Genomic DNA, 21,138 nt, shown 5'->3' on the forward strand with positions numbered 1-21,138 from the left:
TGAATTAAAGATGGTGATCGCCGTGAGCATCAAAAACAAATTTTATTCTGTTAGAATTATTACAACAATTTATTAAAATATTTATTACAATTTCTGAACATTAAATACAAAAATATAAGTAAGTATTTGATAATTCAATATAACTAGTGGGGATTCAGTTTTCTGCAAGCAAAAATAAAATAAATTTTATGTTAAGATTAAAATGAAAACTAAGTTAAAAACAAATCTACCTTTTGGCACTTCTATTTTTTCCTCTTGTTTGGATTCAAACACATATGAATTAATGGTCTTGGCTCCGTTTTCTGCATATTCATATGCCTTGTAAACTGCTGGCACTACAGTATTGTTTATCGCTGTTTTTGTGTTCTGATACATCTGTAAATTAACAATTGTAAATTGAGCAGTTCATCGATAAAATGGGGATTTCACTTTTTACCTCTCCAGGTGGCAATTTAATCGAAGGGATTTTATCTTCGACATAATCCAAACTTGAACATAAAATTGTATCGACTTTCTTTATTGGTGTTTCCAATTTGTTGGTCAACGGCTGAGCAGCCTCTGTAGCCTGTTTAATAGTTGATTCAGCAGTTGAAAGCACTGAATTTACTATAGAATGTGACTCCTAAAATTAAAAAAAAAAAAAAAGAAAGTTAAATTCAATATAATTAATTTATTTGAAAATAACTTCTGAAGAAGGAAAACTCCAGCTATTTCTTCTGATGTAGGTTTGTTAAATCTACGCATAACTATTGGTACACTATCAAAAATATATACATACAATAAATGTATACATACATACATGCAAACTCTACCCATCAGACAAATCAGTGAAGAAAATCATAAATAAAAATTACAGAAATCAATCAATCCAGCAAGTGCAGGATTCAAAACGTTCGGTATAAAAAGGAAAAGTCAGTAATGAAGTACTTACTTAACAAAAATAAACACAATTATCAAAATAATAAACAAAAATTATACAATAGGTGAAAAATTCTGGTCTTCTCAGAAGCAGGTAAATGGGACGATTAAAGAGAAAAATAAAACAAATTAGCTAAACTGCGTAATAAACTGGAGAATAAAAACCACTCTAAACACCTCAGGAACTCTTTAGAAACTACAAAATCGAAATGACAAGTGTGTACACACAGTTCCACAATAAATCAAATAAGCTATCAGAACAAAACAAATATTTACAAATCCATTATATTTCGTTGTCTGATTGACCAAATAACTTGTTTCAATTAATTAATCTTTTTATGTAAGGTGTTGGTTGAAATGAAAAAGCTAGTGTCACGAGCGGGATTCGACCCCACGACCTTCGGTTCAACACGCCGCTGCCCTAACCATTTAAGCTGTCTTTAAGCTCGAAGTCACGATAGCTCAAGTGGTTAGAGCAGCTGCGTATTGGGCCGAAGGTCGTGGGTTCGAATCCCACTCGTGACACTAACTTTTTTCATTTCAACCAATACCTTGCATAAAAAGACCATTTAAAAACTTTAAAACTTATAAACCAATTAGCAACATATGACTTAAGGTTAATAAAAATTTTCATAATAAATCAAAGAAGCCATTAGAACAAAGTCAATGCGTGCAAAACTGTAAATTTGAGGCCAGGGCTTTTGTTTAAGCCATTGAGAGCAAAAATCCTTGGAGCAGTTCAGCTGTTCACAATTATATATAAATTAAAATAAGAAGTGATAAAACTAAAACGTTCTTTTGTGGGAAATGTCTCTCTGCCTTGTTTTATCGTTAAAGCTTTATAAACGTCAATGTTTCTCCGCAACATCGCACGAGCCACGACCTTTCAGATTTTTACATTTTTTTCAACATAAGACCTGCCTTTGTACCAAATTTCAAAGGAAGTGCCTTATAAATTTAATGACAAGACTACCCCCCAATTTCAAAAGCCCATCTTAAGAGGAAGCAGAATATGACAGTGAGAAAGTCTGGGTTGGTGGAGAAAGATTGGTTTGAGTAAAGATACATATGGCAGCTTGCTGGAACTAGTCCAGCAAACTGGTTTTGTAGTGTAAATGAATTTTTAATGTATATTCAAAATTTAAAACAAGAATTTTTAAGAAAAAAATTAAAAACAAGAATTTTCAATATACATTCAAGATTTCCTATTCAATTAGAACAATTATCATGAAATATAATCTCTCTTACCTTAATTTTATCGTACATACTTTGAGCTGCATTGACAGTGCTTTCGACAACTGGAAGTTTTGATATCCTCTCGAATGATTCCATTTTTGCCTTGTTTTCATTTGAATTCCCTGTATCTTTATCACTATTTTCCATGTTAACTAGTTTATTGATACTTTTAATGGTGAAAGAATGGGATTTTTTTTCAAAATAAATCAATTACTTTTAACCTTTGCTTTCTTTAAATAGAGAGGACTCACTTACAAGCAACACTACAACGTACTGATATATTTTTAAGGTCTAAAGACCAGCCAGAACAGATTACACAACGCTCTCCAAAGGAAAAATATCAACAGACTCTAAGATAAGAACTACATGATTGTGCATGTGGTTTTTTTTTTTTTTTATTTTGTATTCTCAATAATTTATAAAGGATGTTAAATTTATATCAAATATTTTTATTACACAAAAATGTATTTCAATTTGTTTTACCTTTTTAACATAAAAATTAGTCTTATTATTATTAATGTTTGCTTTATTTTTAATAAAATGCATTCCTGTTTAAATTTACCTTTTCTTTTCTTTTAAAACTATAAATTGATATAAAGAAAAAATGAAAGTTACTGGGTAAGGCCAACAATGTTCAGTACGTTTTGCCAATTGGCAAATCAAATGTCATGTGCGCAAAATCTTTTTCTTTTTTTTTAAATTTTTAAATGAATTTTTACATTTTACTTTTAAAAAATTAGTTTATAGTGGGTACATTTCTTAAGTGAACATCCAACACATTATTTCATTTTTTACATGGATTAAATTCATTGAGTTCCCATAATTAGTTTTAAACACAAACAAGAACAAATACCCGATGAGTAAAAAATAGCATGATATATGCCCAATATACAGAGGAAAAGGAGATAACGGAGTATGAAAAAATACAGAGGAATTTCACTTTTAAACATTATATGTCATTCTTTCTTTGGACATCCTAAATCGCCTTAAAATATCTTCTTCTTTAGAACAAACTGAAGTACTGTTGATCAGATAAGATTTTTTTTCAGGTTTTGCAAGTACTTTTTATTGATTTCCAACAGGCCTTTGACAAAGTTAGCAGAAAGGCTATGCTCACTGCATTGAGAAAAAACGGAATGCCTGAAAAACTAGGCTTATAAAAATGAAATTAATGATTCCAAAGCTGAGTCTTGGTTGGAAATGGTAAGGAGCCACCCTGAATATTATTGATGGAGTCAAATAGGCAATTTTTGGTAGCTGAGAGTAAACTTTTTTATTTGGGAAGAAATTTTAATATTTGTAGTATGAAGTAATGTTGCTTAGAAGTGGCATTTATGCATATTTGCATAACCGATGAAAGTTGATTTTTTTTTAGAAAGTATTAAATGTTTATATTTTAAAACAGTAAAAAAATAAAAGGAAAAAACACTAAATAACAAAACTATAAACCATTTAATTAAATAAAACATAGAAAAACACTTAGTTTTAGACAGATGTTTCATAAACGATAATCTGTACAATTTTAGGCTGCGGTTTTGGTTGGTTGACACTTTGCAAAATGGATTCGAATGTTTTATCCCACATTTTAGAAGCGCTTTTCCTTTTATCCATCACAGCAACCATTTTCTTCAAGTCATTTTGAAAAGCTGCGACATCAGATCCGCCAGCTTCGCTCAGCTTTTTAAGAGCTTCTGCCAGAGCCTGGAGTCGCTCCCAAGATTTCGCATATTCATTTCTAACTACTTCGATAATTGTGGATGTGAGGCCGAGCCCAATCAGGATGTACAAAGTGCAAACCAACATATACTGCGGTTTTTCTAAAAAATAAAAAAGTATAATAATAACTGGGTTTTATTTCATAGTTGGACATATTGACACTTACGAGGCACCAAGTCCCCAAACCCTATAGTGGTCATTGTGATGAAACAAAAGTAAAAGCTGTCGAAAAAAGTCCATTCATCTTCAACATACATGAAAATGACTGCTCCGATGGACAGAAACAAAAATAGAAACACAAGTGCGGCGAATGCTGATATCAAGGATTTACTCATTACTCCGCCTACTTTGTCGAAAAGAGCAGGCAGTCCTGAACAATAATCTGCTAGGATTCCACCTAAATCTGCTATCACTGTCAAGCAGAGAGGAATCCCAATCAGAGCGTAGAATAGACAAAAGAGTCTTCCGTTGAATGTTACAGGTACAATGTTTCCATACCCTAGAATCATAGATATAATAATTAATTAAAGCTAAGCTTAAAATTTAATCAAAATAATATCACAATTTTTATTCAAAGTTTAAAAACTATGTATATCTTAAGTTGTGTTAAATTAATGCACTGTAAAAGAAACATTGAAATGTAATGTAAATACAACCCTGTTTTAGCTATTGCGTAAAGTAAAGGAAAAAAATCCATTTTATCATATTCTGAAGCAGGTGAAATATGGACTACAATTAGTTGTCATCTTCATAATTTTTTCAGTTTTAGTGATGATACATATAATAATATATAATAATAATATATAATATAATTTAGTTTTTTTGAAAATTTGCTTACCTATGGTCGTGATAACGGTGGATGCAAAAAATATACTCTGCAAGTCATTCCATCTGGCGAGATCCACAATTGATTTCACCTGATCGAGTGGGAACTCAATCCCTGATTTAACTGCGTTTTGCACGGATATCTAAAACAGAAGAACGAGTCAAGATTTTTAAAAATTATTCTCAAAAAATACCACTCACCTCATATTCTGCAAGACTTTTTTCAAGGACTTCATCGAAATTGTCAAGATTCCCCTCTCCGATTCTGCCTTGGATTATCTCTTTGAGGAATTCACCCCTTTGCTGTCGAACTTCGGCGAATGATTTGGCTAAATTGTCCAGTTCTGAAGGATACTCTAGCGTTCTAAACACCTGTCATTAATGTTCACCTATATGAGATGAAGAATATAATAAATTTTATAGAAAATATGAACAAACGTTCTACTAATTTCTGACTACTTTACAAACTAAAAATAAATAATATATATTATAATTATAGTTTTGGTACAATATTTAAGAATGTATCTTTTTATCCAATCTGTGTATGTATTTTCTCTTTTATGCCTCACAGAATATATACAAATGTTTATTTTATTACTTTTATGCATGTTGTATATTAGAAGTAAATCTAATTTCCAATTTACAAGTAAGCCCGTTTTCCCAGGGTTCCCAACAGCAGAGGTCATATTAACCTTCAGGGTGCCGGTGTTTAAAAAAAAAGCCCATTTGTAAGTTTGTCGGGTACGAATGCAGGGCCAATGGATTCGAACCCAGGACCTTTACCTTACAGTGATGAGCGCCGTGTCAATGCCTAAATCGTTGCGGCCACCGATGCCCCTAAAAATATATATTGTAGTCTTTTGTTTTTATAATATATATTTTCATACATTATTATATACTATGTATTATGTGTTATGTGTTTACTAACGACAGCTAGAAAATAATGAATGACAATAATTGTAGAACAATATTTGTGAGATTATGTTCCAAAGATTTTTAATGAATTTATCAATAATTAAAAAATCATTAACCATGCAACATAAAACTTTTTCCTTTTCTAATTTAATTTAATTTTATATATATATATATATATATATTTTTTTTAATACATTATTCCAATGGCACAAATAAACAATATTCTATTCTAACAAATAATGACATATCAATAATACCTAATTTCTCAACCTGCTTTCTGAAATAAACTTTTATTTTAACATTTTGGATCTGACAATTAAATATTAACAATAAACAATAATATTGATAGGGTAGCCATGGCATAACATCAAAAACTGTGTGAATGTATTTATTTGTATAAGTGATTATGGACACAGTTGTGTGGCATATTAAGTACCAACATACCTGTCGAACTAACTAGGCTAACCTAGGACAGTGAATGAGTTATACTGTGTGTGAATGTATTGGTTGGCATGAATGAAGGAAAGGCGTCAAGGTGAAAAACGTCTTGCTGGCTTCCCAACAGTGGGCCTAGGCTGAACATAATTTTAGCGTTGATATAGGGGCGGGGTCTCAGCAGTGTATCAAGAACTCTTGAGTCCCTCCAAACTTAGTAACCAATAGGTGGTGTCCAAATAGTGTGAATGTGTATTTCAATTAAGACAAACACTTTAATCATGTGTAGAAGGGTTAAACATCAAAGATAGAGGTAATAAACAAATGCGAGATAGACATTGAGTTCTAAAGTCTAGTGTGTGAATGTAATTTATTAGCATGAATGAAGAGGCTCCTTCCACAATTAACCTGAAGAATACCGGTACTCTGGGGTAGTTTAATAAGTTTGGTGTGTGTGTGTGTGTGTGACTTTTTAGCATGAATGGAGGTGCTCCTTCCTCAATTAACCCAAGGAATATCACCTATGTGTGGCAGTACGAATTATAACTTACAATTATTATTAATATTATTAATAACTATAACTACAATATGCTTTTAAATGTATATTTTATGCTTGACTGATGAGGCTCTGAGGTAGAGAGAGGCTGAATAGGATAAGCAAACGAAAGTTGGTTACTACACCCAAAGCGTAATAGAATATGAATATAACATGACTACAAAGTCAGAAAAATGAATTGGCAGGAAAAAAATGCGAGAAGGAAAGAAAAGGGATAGCGAAAAAAAAAAAAAAAGGGCTGGCGATGAGCAATGTATTTTAGCAACACTATCCACAATATATAGTTATATTGATCAAAATATACAATATTAAATGGATTAGAAAATTATCAAATTGATAATACATGTGATTGATATCAGCCTTAATATTATATCTTTCAATTAATTAATCTTTTTTGTAAAGTTTTGATTGAAATGAAAAACTTGACACTTCAGAGGTCATAAAGTCACTATAGCTCAAGTGGTTAGAACAGTGGCGTATTGAGCCGAAGGTCGTGGGTTCGAATACCTCTTGTGACACTAACTTTTTCATTTCTACCAAAGCCTTATATAAAAAGATTAATTAATTGAAAGAGGTAATTTGGTCAATAGACCACTAAATATAATGAACTTAATATTATATTTTATTTTAAAAAAAAAACAAAAAAAAAACAGGGATAAGGTGAATTTGAAAGAGAGAAAACCCCTTAGTTCCTTTAGTAAGTTTTCAAGAAATACATCCCCTTTATCAGGATTTTGTGACTATTTATGATTTACATGATTAACAAATAAAGCATATTCATAATTTGAAAACAAATTGTTGATATTTATCTTTTAAGTTATTCGATTAAATTTATCGTCACCATTAATTATAATTTTTTTTCAAATAAACTACAATGATGGCATTTAAACAAGTTATTTTGGCTTTGTAGATTTTTCTTGTATTTTACTGTATATTGTATTATTTTGTCGTATTTTTTAAGTTCGAAATGCTCCTGGAAACCCAGACTACGTCTGTTATTAACACGCATATTTACCAATTTTTTCATCGTCAAATTTAATAACCGTTGATAGGAACGTACATAATTGGAACTTTAATCAGATCGTTTCCGTTGTGAAAAAGGAGCATTTCTATTTCTGTCTATGTTGCCATTACTTCTGATTTACGACTCTAACCGCATTTCGTTTTATAAGAAGCCCCTATCCCGATGTTCCTGTCGGATTCGGAAATAGTAAAGAAAATCCATTTGAAATATAAATTCGTATAAAAAGTAAATCTTCATGAAACGGTCTGAAACTAAAACAGTACGGTGATTGACAAAGCATTGTCGGTGAAAGATAAATGATTGTTTCTCATGGATCTTGGCCAAAATGGCTTCAAGTACCATTTTGTATCGTAAGTTTATTTTGGTAGATACATTGAAGATCTGAAAGCTTTTCCCATAATGGTTTGGTGATTGCATTGCTAGAATTATTACAAATGTCTAAATTTTGTGCTACAAGAAAAACCAGACTCCTGTTAGATTTGAAGGTTCCCGGCTTGTACATCAATCAAATCAATGTTTAGAATCTTCTTTCCAAATAAACAGCTTGGTCATTTTAAGAGTAGGCGAAAATAATCTTTTTGACGTTTTTGGAAATGTTCTCACGTTTAACCACTTTGGCTGATTGTTGTATGTTTTCCTATTAGAGATTTTTATATTCAACAATTTAATTTAAGAAAAATGTTAAGAGCTTTATATTCCTATATTTTTTGACATATTAAAAAAAAGGTCAAATTTCGTATAAAAAATTTGATCTTTTGTGGAAAATTTAGCAGTAAGATAAATAATCTTTTTGATCAAACATTTCTCATTATTTTCCTAAATAAATCCCAATTATTTTTGTACCCTAGGCAATGTGTGTATGTATGTGTAATGATGTATTGTCAGTTGATGAATAAAACAAGCAAGTTTGGTAAGTTTGAATCTAAGTTCTTTTTCTTTTCTTTTTTAGATTTTTGTGGCGAATAATTGTTCAATACTTGTAAATTTTTATAAAATACATAAAATATTATATTGGGTATTTTTGAAATGAAGGGATAGCCACTAAATAAAGTTAAAACGAGAATTAAGGAACGTCAAGAAAATGAATAATAGAATTGAATATATTCACCGAATGAACCTAGCCAGTTTTTCCTTGACCTCAATCCTATTCGTTTCTATTGTTCTATAAAACAGAACAAATAATTTTATTATCCTTTGTGCATCGAACAACTTTTATTCGGGTAGCCGTTTGCGATTTAAAATTAATGGGAGTTGAATTCAGTTTTTTTAAGATCTGACCGATTTGCGTTAACGTTTTCACGTTGTTTTGTTTTCTATTTTCAGAATGCACTGAAAACAGAGGTGTTCTGCTTAAACAGCTAAAAGAATTCGGTTAACATCTAAAAGTAGGAACTGTTGACGTCTTTGGATGAATTTTATCCACGCGTTGATTTTTTTAAACGTTGAATTGATGCTTTTTTAACGTGATAATCTAAACTGAATAGATTTTACAAAAGCTCAATAAACAATATATATTGTATATTTGTAAGCATGTCGGATTCGAATGTAGGGCTGCTGGATTCGAACCCGGGACCTTTACTTTACAGTGATGAGCGCCGTGTCGACGCCTAAACCGTTTTGGCCACCGACTCCCCGCCAGGATGCTTTTTCATACACCCATTCCCGTAATAATTGCAGGCATTTAATCTGAATCGATACAAATAAGAGGTTAAGCAAAAATGTAAGAAGATCATTACCCCATTTGTACACAATTTATGGAGATAAGATTAATTAGGATAATAACTGGTCCTATTTGTACGCTACGTAGCATTACTAGGAAATGAAATTCCGATTTTCTTATTATAATAGTAGATTCCTAGCAAAATATTTTATTTATATTAATCAGATTATTGAAAAGAAGGTCTAATGAAGTTTTATCTTACGGAAACTTAAGCATAATTTGAAGAATATTTGATTCTCGTTGAAACCACATAAATTTGTGATGTCCCATTTAAAATACCTGTTTTTGTTATAACGTCAGTGGATTCGTAGGAAAATATTTTATTTATATTAATCAGATTATTGAAAAACAGGTTTAATGAAGTTTTATTTTACGGAAACTTAAGCATAATTACTACTACTACGTATTAGCATAATTAATTGTGTACGACCTATAAGTGTCGGAATGTCCCCATGAAATGTCTGTTTATTTTATAGCATTTTATTAGACATTCATAAGGAAGTCTAATAAAGGAAGTAGTCTTAGTTGGTTTTGAAAGTTTTCTCCAGGTTTCAGAGGTATAACCCAAAAGAAACAGTTGATTGTTGCGGAATCAACATCGTTCGATGAAGAACTTCTTAAGGAAGATATGATAGATTATCAGATAATCAATCTGAAACCGCCAGAGAACGGCACAGATACTAGTAGAACGAAGTTTCCTCACTTACGTGAAATCAGCCAAAATTGGCGATATAAATGGGATCAGGGGCAAGGGGTCCGTTGTTGTGGAGGGTTCTGGGGATGGGAAAGTTAGCCACGTGGAAAATAGGGTTACGATGGATCAAAATATTTTTGTGGAATTTTTGGTAGCGGGATCGAATTAATTCATTATCAAATGTTTTGGATGGAAGTAATTTATCTCAGGGCTTTTGATTGGAAGGACTGACGCAACTGCATTGCTCACCTCCGTCCAAAACAGTCGGAGTAATGTCTGTATAGATTTGGTTGTTTTGACGGTCAAAACAGATTTTTTGTACAAGTCTTCTTAGTTATAGTAAAGAGATCAGGGATGAAGCCATGCAGGTGAAAGAACCAACTTGTTTTTCTGCTGTCGAGCTTTCAGCTGTATATAATACAGCAGAAAAACAAGTTGGTTCTTTCATCTGCATGGCTTCATCCCTGATCTCTTTACTTTACTATTTATCATGAAGGCCGATGCTGGACTCAACTTCTTAGTTATCCTGGTCTTCTGATGTCTCTTAAGTCGTGTGTGAAAATTCCACGTTAGCCATTGCCTGAATGGGATTCGGTAGCTCATCCAGATACTTAGCGACATAATCAGCGTCAATTGTAATTTCTTGATCATTGCGTTCACTGGCATCGAAAGAAATATCTTCCATCAACCGTTCAATAACGGTATGTAATCGACGAGCATCAATATTTTATATTTTTTCATTGACTTGCCATGTTGCACCAACCTAGTGTGGCAACGAACGCCAGCCAATGGCTATTCCCCTGTCTGATAATGGTGAAGTCAACCTGCATATGTTCAACTGGTTCGGTCTCAAAAAGGACAACAATAATGGGTTGCTTCATAGGAAAGAGAAAAGCGTTTAGTGAGCTGTTGTTTCTGCTGATGTACCCCTGGTCCCAGACTCCCGTAGCATAGTATAGGAAAGTTAGGAGTATAAATATTATATAGGTTATGAAAGAATGCTGGAAAGTGGGGTTTTGTACTCTCTAAGCACTGCAGTACTTGTACTTTTCCTAGTTCATTAGTTGATTCGATCCTTATCTTAATAAGTATTTGGTCATTGACTGTCATTGCAGCAATTATTTTCCGGGTCTTCTTGGTATCCTAGGTTATGTCGCCTGCTTCACATTCGAAGATATGGATGGCAGTTTCGGTTTTTTTTCAGATGCCAGTGACCGGTAGTATCAAACTCCTGAGTTTTATCATGTCTAAATGTACCTATATGCTTGCCAGTTTTAGTGAGTTTCTTTAAGCATACGTTTACTTTGTTAGATTAGATAGTGATTATATTTTATAAACATTTTTGATTGCTTATTGGTTGAGGCGGCTCAATTTTGAAATGAAGTATATTTATAATTTCACTTTTTGTAAATGATGGTTCTCCTCACATATTTGTCGTTTATAACGATTTCGAGCATTAAACGCTCATAATCAGATTAAAGGAATTAAAACAAGTCTCTCGGTATGAATTGTAGAGAAGTTGTAATTCTTGTCAAGAGACGTCTTTGTAACTCATTCAACCTGATGATGAGCTCTCGAAATCCTGATCATTGTAATCGACTAATCTGTGAATAGAATCATCTGAAAAAAACTGAATCACATACTCACCCCACCTTCCTCATTTCTATTTATATTTTTGTAAGGCATTTTTGTATATTTTTTAAACATTGTTATGGCAATACTGTATACGGTTTAATAAAGGAAAACAGTTCTTTTGAAAAGTAATGAGAACATTTTTATTTGTACAAGTCCGTCGGTTTGATTCCTTTGTAAATAAATTCTGACAGTCGACCTGCCAAAGGGAGGCAGCGAAGATTAAAGTGACCAAATGATGCAAATATAAGGCCCACCTCGCTCGGGTCGTTCTATTTCTCTTTCTCAGAAGCGGTTCATCGGATTTATTTTGGAATGCTTCCCGATTGAGACGGTCGACCGCAGTTTCAATATGTGGGCACATCACATCTTGTACCATTCTGAACTATTTTCAATAAAAAAATACCTCTCGCCATGCAACTGTAGTATGCTCGTGTGCTTAATTAGGGCAAGTGGCATTTTTCGAATAGCTTATGTATAATCGAAGGTAAACGAGTGCAGAAAATATTGGGGTCTTTGGATTTTAATTAGAAAGGTTCATTTGGCAATCGTCTGCTTGAAGTTGCAATAATTACAACTTTGTGTATGTTGATGTCAGATGCGAAAGTTCAAGTACAACTCATTAAACAAAAAAAAGAGAACATAGTCTCATTAGTTTTTGGGCTGATTCATTCGCCTTATTGACGATTCCATAACCAAGCCTAAAGCCAGAATCTTTGTCACCACAACGGATCTGCAACTTCAGGTTGAAAGAGGGAATAAAATAGAAAATCACGTTGTTTTTTCTCTTCATACTATAAGAACTATACAGCCCTAAAAATCCATCTAAGGATTTTAATATTTGACTTCAGAGACTTCTCCTACCGTTGTGTTGTAAATCCTTAAACATCTGCAGCACAGTGTGACTGCAGTATGTTAATAAATGTGTTATTTTTCGTTTTCCTGCTTCTTTGCAAAATCAGCACACAATGTCGAACTTATTCTCTGGGTTCTACCGGTGGTGCAGCGACTTTTCTTGCAAGGGCACTGCTTCTTCATTTCAGTGAAAGCTGACTTGTTTCAGTACCCTCTTCGACTTTATTAAAATCGAGCGATGTTATGGCTGCTTGGTGATGAATTGACTTCGTTTCTCAATTGAATCGGAGAGTGCAACAAGGTTAAGAATCCAACTTTCCAGTTTTGACAAAAACAAAGAAAACTTATTTTCTTCCTGAAAAATATTTTTAGTCAAAATATTTTTATTTTACGTTCATTCTAAGTCTTGAAGGAAATTATGCGAATTGTTGAAAAAAAATTATCATAGCTATATTAAAAAACATCTGTTGGAATTTTATCTTTCTTCCATTAATTGAGAAAAAAGCAAAATATTCATGTATTAAAAAATGTATTTTAAGGAATACCTTTATTTAAAAAATTGCAAAAAGTCATTTTAATTATTGTCGTTGTCGCTCTCAGAATCCTGGTTGGTAGTTGGCCACTCAAAAATCCCTTGGTAGATCGGTTTAAAATCTTCAGGCACATAGTAGCACATAGACATTTTTGATGTCTTCTGCTTTCTTGTAGTTGATTGGTTTTTTCTCTGATAAGCTTTCAGTGAAGGTAACTGCACTGGGGCAGCATTTTAGCCTATTTGAAAGTAACTGGAATTAATCCATCAATGAATTCGCAGGCTTTAACACAATCACGCATAACTATTCGACTACACGAGATTTCTGTACTTGCTTATATTGAACTTAATTCTTTTTTTCTCAATGTCTGTGTTTTTTTTTAATACTGAGGCCACCAACCTTTGACATCCAAAATCAGATCGGTATAAACGGTTCTTACCTCAAAATGGGGAGCTTGTTTCTTGACTGTAGATATTATCTCTTCGTATTGACTGGGGGAGTAAATTCTATCCAAACTTCTAACAACACGTTTAATCACTGAAAAGGTCATATCGCAAGGTAAGAAACTGTGTGAATCTTACCCGTCTTGTTCTCACTAACATTTTTCATAACGTTCTACGACCTAAGTAACGATGTAATCTTAACCGTTTTTGACTCATTCGATAGCACTTAGATACGGCTACAAAATGGTGTTCGTCACTCATTTCAGCCAATTTTGGAATCTCAACCTTGTTACACTCACCGATTCAATTAAACGAACTTGCAAGAAAATAAATGAGCGTGGAAGATACTGGGGCATAAATACTCTAACCTCTGTACCTTTTGTATGTGTATGTAAACGAAATTGTTCCTTCTTTGACAGATCGGGACATCCCAAATATAAATCTTCGCTAAAATCTCGATCAAAAACTATATTTTTTATGTTATTTAATGTGTGCACAAACGTCCGTCTGTATACTTCATTAAAACATCCAACTTTTTCCATTATTTGTAGGACATTGGTACGTTTGTTGTCGCATCTCGGCTTGATGAATACTCCAATGTAAGGTGTCCAAGCATTTCTCTAAGAATAACGGAAAGTCAAGGAACATTTAAAAAGTACGAAGTTTACTTGATCTTATTTTTGGAAAGATGGACATAGTTATGATACGAAAAACTGAGTAATGGGCTAGGAGACTGTAAAGATTCATTATTAAACTGCTCAGTCATATCTTTCAAATTATTATTATTTAAATGATATCCTTTTTATTACACCCATTCGTTTAAGGGAAGTACATAAATTTAAAACTAATCCCTTTGCTCATACTTTCAACATTTTTCGAAATATGAGCTCAAGTATTTTCAAGTCTTTCTATTAATGTCAAGATCCGTCTAATCTCTTTTACGCCAACAGACTCAGTGCGTTGACAAACAACGTGTCTTCAACAAAATGGCATCGAGTGACAAACTTCTTTCAAGATGAGCAACTGAGTAATAGTTGCCAACTAATTACTCAAAACGGTCGCTCAGATAAATTGGAACAGTATCGTGAGTCGGGTTCAAAAGACGTCTGCTTCCCGACGGTTCAACCGCTATAATTTTAGAGTTATAAAAATCGGAACGGACTCATCAGAAACGCCTCCAGAGGAATGAGTAACATTGGCTTATTTATTGCGAATTAGACGTAGATCCAATTTTAGCCTGCATCCCCCGGTCGAGAGCACAGGATGGGGAACTGGTTTGCCAAATGTTACATTTTTCAATATTTCAACAAGAAATGAAAATTCAATTTTTAATAAGAATATCTATACACTTAAATCAAACTCGATGAACCGCCGAGACTTTATAAAAAAGGGTAAACAATTTATTACACTAAACTGACAACATAATTGATAAAACAATTAAGTTAAAACACCTAGTTTGACTGTTCGTAAAATAATACAATTCCTAACCACTCAAATTAGTAGTCAAAATCTTTTTGCTATGTGCAACAACTATGTGCAAATCCATAAGCGAAACAACAGTACTTTTCATAAATAATTCTTAATCTCCTAACTTGCCTTTGCAGCAACTACAGGGTTCATAAACCTCCCAACTTGTTATGTACAAAAATTGCAGGATCCACAGACTTAAACTAAATGCATCAACTACAGAATCCATAAACCTGACTTTGTGGAAACCCTACAGGATCCATAAGCTCAAAATAAGCTGAACAACGACTTCTTATTTTTCTTAAATAATTTTCAATTTCAAATGTTGGCACGGCAATAACTACAGGATCCATAATCCCACATTAAGTGAAACAACTAAGAACTATGGAATCCATAAGTCTAAATTTGGTGAAACAACGACTGAAATTTCGCTAAATATTTCTTAGCCATGCGCAGCAACTGCAAGACCCATAAACCCAAATTTGGTCAAATAACGACTTTGTATTTTTCTTAAATAATTTTAAACCGTCCAACTTGTCAAGTGTAAAAATTACAATATCCATCGGTCCAAATTAATTGCAAGAAATAAGGGACCATAAGACTAAATTTGGTGAAACAAAGATTTTGTAGTTCCGTTAAATAATTCTCAACCAGTCATACAAGACTCTAATTCCAAATTTGGTGAAACACTGAGTTTAAAAGTTACATACAACTAACAACACCAAAAACAATTACCGAAAACCCAAATTTGGTTAAAACACTGACTTTTGATCAATATTTAAATAACTGACAATTTTACAAATACCACGAAACGATTTCGATCGAGTTTTCCATACAATTGGATGAAAAAAAATGTCCAAAAACCGATTTAGTATTTATGCTAAATCATTCTTATCACACAACTAGACGTGTATAACAGTGATTGGTAATAAAAAATTCCTCTTTGGTTAATGAATATTGTCTGCATAATTGTTTGAAATAATTAGTAAACATTGCTAATATTTTTGAAGCTGGAACTCAACAAGCATCTTTCCAAATGTCTATGCCAACTGTAACAATTCATAATTAATAATAATGGTGTAATTGTTTTTGATGTTAGTTGTATGTATCTTTTAAACACTGTGTTTCACCAAATTTGGACTTATTGGACTTTGGAGTCCTGTAGTAGCTGCTGGTTGAGAGGTTGAAAATTATTTAACGGAACTACAAAATCGTTGTTTCACCAAATTTAGACGTAGGGTCTCTGTATTTGGTGCAATATTTGCTGTACATATTCCTATTGTTACTACAAATGAAATGTAAACGTTGACAACAGCAAAGAAAAAAAAGAAAAAAGAAAACCGACTATTGGATGGAATGTTGAACTGCAACGTCTGGAAAAAGGGAACGTTTCTTCGAATTATCGTTGAAAATAGATTTAATATTTCTTGGCGAGTATATATAGCACATCGTATAGGTGTCGGGATCTTCATTTATTTCACAGGGAAGAAAAAATCTGAGTCTAATTGTGTTGAAAACTTTTCAATTTCAATGTAGAAGATCAATCAAACTTCGCTTATGTAATGTATTATATTTCTAGATATGTGATGTCATCATATACTTTTGAATAAAGAGCTAAATGATTAGCTGCGTACGAAATGCAAAAAGTTGCAAAGTTTTATGTGAATCTTTCTAAGGGTCTGTCCAGATTTTTAGCATTTACATTTGTATTTTGTTGTTCATATTTATAATGGTTGAGGAAGGAAATCTATCCTTTAAAAATGTTATATTTATGGCAAACAATAGTTATGTTGTAAATTTGCAAATTTCGAACCATTTCCTTTAGCGAGACAGTTTAAAAAAAACTACTATTCACAGATTTTGTTATTCCGGTTTTTTAATTACTTATTTTTTTACTATTTCACACAATTGACTTACAATTCCGCCAACGACAGTGTACAGTGTGAGAGCCAGGCATAATCCCACATGGCCCAGAATCGACTGTATTTTGGCTTTGAGAGGCGAAGTCTCGGCCTCTTTCAGATCCTCCTCAGAGCCCATCGCTGATCGGACATCCGTTTTTGACAAGGCCCGTTCCCCGACTAGATCCCGAGGGACAGACAATACCTAGAAACTCTCTGCTCAAAAATAGCAGAGGGTTAGTCGACCGACGAGATCTGGGCCAAGAGGGGATGGGATACTCACTCAAAGGGCGCCGGGTTAAGTTGCCAAAATAATTGTTTTTTTACACCTTATTGTTATTTTTTTATTTGGACAGTGTCCATGATTCCACGTTGATTTGTACATAATGACTCATAGCATCGTCAGGAATTGTGGATCAATTTTTGTCTCTTGGCGTTCTTTTCTGAAATCGTATCTTTAATAACGTCAAAATTTAAAGAAAATATTGTATTATTGCGACATATTACTTATAAATTTTAGCATTGCTGGACATGTTGGTTTATGCTTGTTTCAAAATGGCGTTCTCATACTTTGTCAGAGGGGTACACGTTTTCAGTAAAAAGTCGATAACAAAACTTTTACCGTTTATTAAAATAAACTTTTACCAATATCTTGTTAATGTCTGGAATCTTAATAATAAAATTACGAGAAATTTAATTGGCCAATGTCACATAAATAATAAGCGATAGATACGTGAAAATCTACAATTAAGTATACAATTTCTTGTAGATAAGACAAATAAAACATTTTAAAATTTGTATTTGAATAAATATTTTAAATTAATGTTTCTCTCCCTCGATTTTACTAGTAGAAAATAAAAGAAAGTGATTAACTAAAAACTTAAGGAATTGACGATACTTATAATTTCAGTGGTTTCTGGTTTTATTGTTTCACAATGACAAGATAAAAATTTACTTTAAAAAATGGCGGTTTTGTTTTCTATTTTATTTTGCAATCTTGCACGTGACAGTAAAAAATTATCCCCAATGTGCCGAAAACGGGACAAAGCGTATTTTTTATTTCCAATAAAAAAATTTGTTAATATTACAAAATACAAAACAAAAAAGCGCACTTAAATACTATATGTAGATGATAAAAAAAAATGAAACAACTATCTTTACATAGAAATAAGATACATAGATATATTATGATAAATATTGATGAATAGGGGAGAACGAATTGCTGGTAACTTAAATTCTAAGCATTGCCCTATGATCCATAGTTGACACTGAAAGTTGTTGATACTGTGATTAAGTAGGAAAATTATTCTAGTTTCAGTTGCTACAATCAGTTATTTTTTCAGTTGTAAACAAATTTATAAAATTTGTAAAATGTAAAACAAGGGGTTTGACCGGCAATATTTTTTTTTTCTTTTACGAAGGTTCACAACAACAGAGGTCATATAAACCCTCAGGGTGCCGGTGTTTTTGATAAAAGCCCATTTGTCGGGCCTGTTCGATTGCAGGGCCGCTGGACTCGAACCCGGGACCCTTACCTTACAGTGATGAGCGCCGTGCCAACGCCTTTATCAACCGTTGCGGCCACCGACGCCCCAAAATCACCAATATTATCTTATTTTTATAAGCAGGTAGTTGTTTCATTTTTTATCATATACACATTTAAGTGCGCTTTTTTGTTTTGTTTTTGTAATATTAATAAATTCTCTTATTGTAATACAAATTGTCCCGTTTTTGATACATTCGGGATAATTTGTTACTGTCATGTGCAAAATTGCAAAATAAAATAGAAAACAAAACCGCCATTTTTTTAAAGTTAATTTTTGCTTTATCTTGTATCATTATGATATAATAAAACTGGAAATCCCCTGAAATTATAAGTATCGTAAATTTCTTAAGTTGATCATCTTTTAGTTAATCAGTTTCTTTTATTTTTTACTAGTAACATCAGGAGAGAAAATTATTAATACGCATCACACAACTAAATATACAAATAAGATCTTACATTTGAAGATTTTCCCAATTGCATGAAGTGAGCAAGTAAGAGTGTTGAATGTGTGTACGCTTTCTTGATGACAGTAACCCTAATGCCAGGGAGTTTATTGACATATGCTCCATATATGTATATCTTGACCAAAAACAATATTATTTGTTTAAACTTCTATAACTTACAATATATTCTTTGTTTGATTGATTATTATTATTTTAAAATTCTATTACTGAAATGTAATTACTTAATTACCAGACCGCATCTCACGATTTCCGAATAATTGTAATTACTTTGTAATTTTTTAAAATTGATGTTTTTTGTACTGAATTTAGGCCACAAGTTTTGAAAATCAATGCATTTAAGAGTTAGGAATTTTCTGTGCAGGTCTTCTTCTTCATCAGCACTGATGGTCAGCTAGAGCCCAGGTGATGCCTTGCAGAACACACAGATTGCTTTCTCAAAGTTCGGGCAGCCTAAATGCTGGATTGGTGTCTAAACTGTAGACAACTTAAAAGAGAGCACAGACATTAGTATATTCACAGAAGGAAGCCGAATAGAAGTTGGGTGGGATGCGCACTCGAACAGAGGAGCACCATTAACCAAATAAGTAAAAAATTTTCCCATGATGTTCCAATAACCAAGTAGAATTACTTGCTATAAATATGAGTCTAAAATGGTTTCAGTAGCAGCAGGCCGTTAGCAAAATAGCATTGGTTCAAATAAGGTATTGGAAAATCCATTTTCTACTGGTAGAGCAAGTGAGTTTTTACTGGTACGTTTTTGACAGAATTTATTATGTACCTAAACTTATGGACTTTGAACTATTTTGATTTGTTATATTATAAATATTAAAAATTGTAAATTATAACATATTTCATAGTACTTTCATTTTACTGAACATTTCAAAATGATTGTAAGTTGTAAAATAAGCAAAACTTTGTGCCTGTAATCACATGTGGGAACAGGCTGAAGAATAAATTCAATAATTTGGTAACTGCTGGAAAAGTTTCCTCAATGGAAAGGAGTAATTTTGATTTCAAAATTTCATAAAATACACTATTGTCCCAAAGAATTTGGTCCTTCACTGCACCCCAAAATTATTTTCAAGTAGTTCTGAAGTAATGCTTAACGAAATGCTAAATGAATCAAATAGAGATTTCCCAATCACATATTACCTGCATCTAATAAAAATATTATTAAAAATTGAATATATCAAGTTTAATTTTCATGTGGTTTGATTGTAAAGTTCCCATATAATGGAAAAATTTAATACCCACAATATAACCTCTGTTTAAAAAAGCTAAATATGCATAAACATATTTTATGACTAAATATGATATACCAAATAATTAAAAAAATAAAAAGTGCAAAAATGTTTAGCTAATTTTATAAATAAAGAGTAATTAATGATATTGTCAAATTTCCAAAGTTCGTTTCCATGGTAAATTATTTATATTGTTTGAATATAAGCTATTCAAATACTGTTTACCTAAAACTGCTATAATGTTTGGCATTTTAAAGCTTGCTGTTTTAACAGGAGTGGCAGCTATTGTTGCATATGGCTTTCAGTCCTTGATAACTTTACAAGGAGATGGTGGTAAAGTTTTTCTTTCATATATTTAAATGATTTTTATTTTTTTAAATAATAAATTGTACGTAGATGTGAGCGAGTCAGAAAAGCGAGAACGAGAAGCAGAAAATCATGAATTTGAAATGCTGGAAATTGATTCAATTATGGAAAGACGACATTTCGCTTATCGCATTTATAGAAATGGGGATTTCAATTATTTACGAAGTTAGTCATAATTTAAAAGGTAATATCAATTTATCATACTGGTTTTAATTAATAAATCTAAATTATGCCACACCACAAAACTTATACAGCTGCAAGTATCAAATTTTGAAATGACACAAGAAAACTCTATTTTTACACTTGTAAAAATGTAACTATGACGGGTTATAATTTAGATATAAGTTAAGGCGTAATTGCATTAATGGGAAAGTTAATTGTTGATCAATCATAATTTTATATTAATTTTTTTTATAAATAAAAGTCCATGTAATTTACAATCAATTTTGATTTTAGGTAGCACATTATCTTCAAGTAGATGTTGGTTTTAACCTAGCGCTAGAAATTGATTTTTAATTTGGATGCTTCTGTTGTCAAATGTAAATAACTAAATTTAATGTATTATTACAATTTTATAATAAACCAATTTTGAAAAACAACCATCAAATTTATTATTGTTATTTTGTAAATAAGAAGGTATCAACCACAATT

The 21,138-nt window shown here is 32.2% G+C and overlaps 2 protein-coding genes and 1 long non-coding RNA gene across 3 annotated transcripts; 1 reads left to right on the forward strand and 2 right to left on the reverse strand.

The window, feature by feature from the left end:
- Positions 1-50: 50 nt before the first annotated feature.
- LOC106669110 (lipid storage droplets surface-binding protein 1-like) lies at positions 51-2,451 on the reverse strand. The gene is made up of 4 exons (XM_014398390.2): positions 2,167-2,451; positions 437-622; positions 231-375; positions 51-162 (listed from the first exon to the last, which is right to left on the reverse strand). The coding sequence occupies exons 1-4, from the start codon at positions 2,299-2,301 to the stop codon at positions 155-157; spliced, it is 474 nt and encodes a 157-aa protein (XP_014253876.1). The 5' UTR covers positions 2,302-2,451; the 3' UTR covers positions 51-154.
- A 1,136-nt stretch (positions 2,452-3,587) lies between these two features.
- Positions 3,588-17,124, reverse strand: LOC106669107 (TWiK family of potassium channels protein 7). The gene is made up of 5 exons (XM_014398388.2): positions 16,887-17,124; positions 4,897-5,067; positions 4,709-4,838; positions 4,037-4,369; positions 3,588-3,971 (listed from the first exon to the last, which is right to left on the reverse strand). Exons 1-5 carry the CDS (start codon positions 17,007-17,009, stop codon positions 3,640-3,642), a joined length of 1,089 nt encoding a protein of 362 aa, XP_014253874.1. The 5' UTR covers positions 17,010-17,124; the 3' UTR covers positions 3,588-3,639.
- On the forward strand, positions 13,516-21,049 carry LOC106669111. Its single transcript, XR_001340872.2, has 6 exons — positions 13,516-13,617; positions 19,242-19,464; positions 19,541-19,629; positions 20,395-20,454; positions 20,518-20,671; positions 20,944-21,049. It is a non-coding gene; the product is annotated as an uncharacterized LOC106669111 (long non-coding RNA).
- The last annotated feature ends 89 nt before the right edge of the window (positions 21,050-21,138 follow it).

This window comes from Cimex lectularius, unplaced genomic scaffold, assembly GCF_000648675.2.
Source record: "Cimex lectularius strain Harlan isolate CLEC.00 unplaced genomic scaffold, Clec_2.1 scaffold283, whole genome shotgun sequence".
Taxonomy (NCBI): Eukaryota; Metazoa; Arthropoda; class Insecta; order Hemiptera; family Cimicidae; genus Cimex; species Cimex lectularius.

Coding starts and splice junctions, on each gene's coding strand:
- LOC106669110 (XM_014398390.2), bottom strand. CDS start 2,301: ATGGAAAATAGTGATAAAGATACAGGGAATTCAAATGAAAACAAGGCA. Junction 623..2,166: donor GTATGTACGATAAAATTAAG/GTAAGAGAGATT, acceptor TTTTAATTTTAG/GAGTCACATTCTATAGTAAA. Junction 376..436: donor TTAAATTGCCACCTGGAGAG/GTAAAAAGTGAA, acceptor GTTAATTTACAG/ATGTATCAGAACACAAAAAC.
- LOC106669107 (XM_014398388.2), bottom strand. CDS start 17,009: ATGGGCTCTGAGGAGGATCTGAAAGAGGCCGAGACTTCGCCTCTCAAA. Junction 5,068..16,886: donor ACACTGTCGTTGGCGGAATT/GTAAGTCAATTG, acceptor CATTAATGACAG/GTGTTTAGAACGCTAGAGTA. Junction 4,370..4,708: donor CACCGTTATCACGACCATAG/GTAAGCAAATTT, acceptor CTATGATTCTAG/GGTATGGAAACATTGTACCT.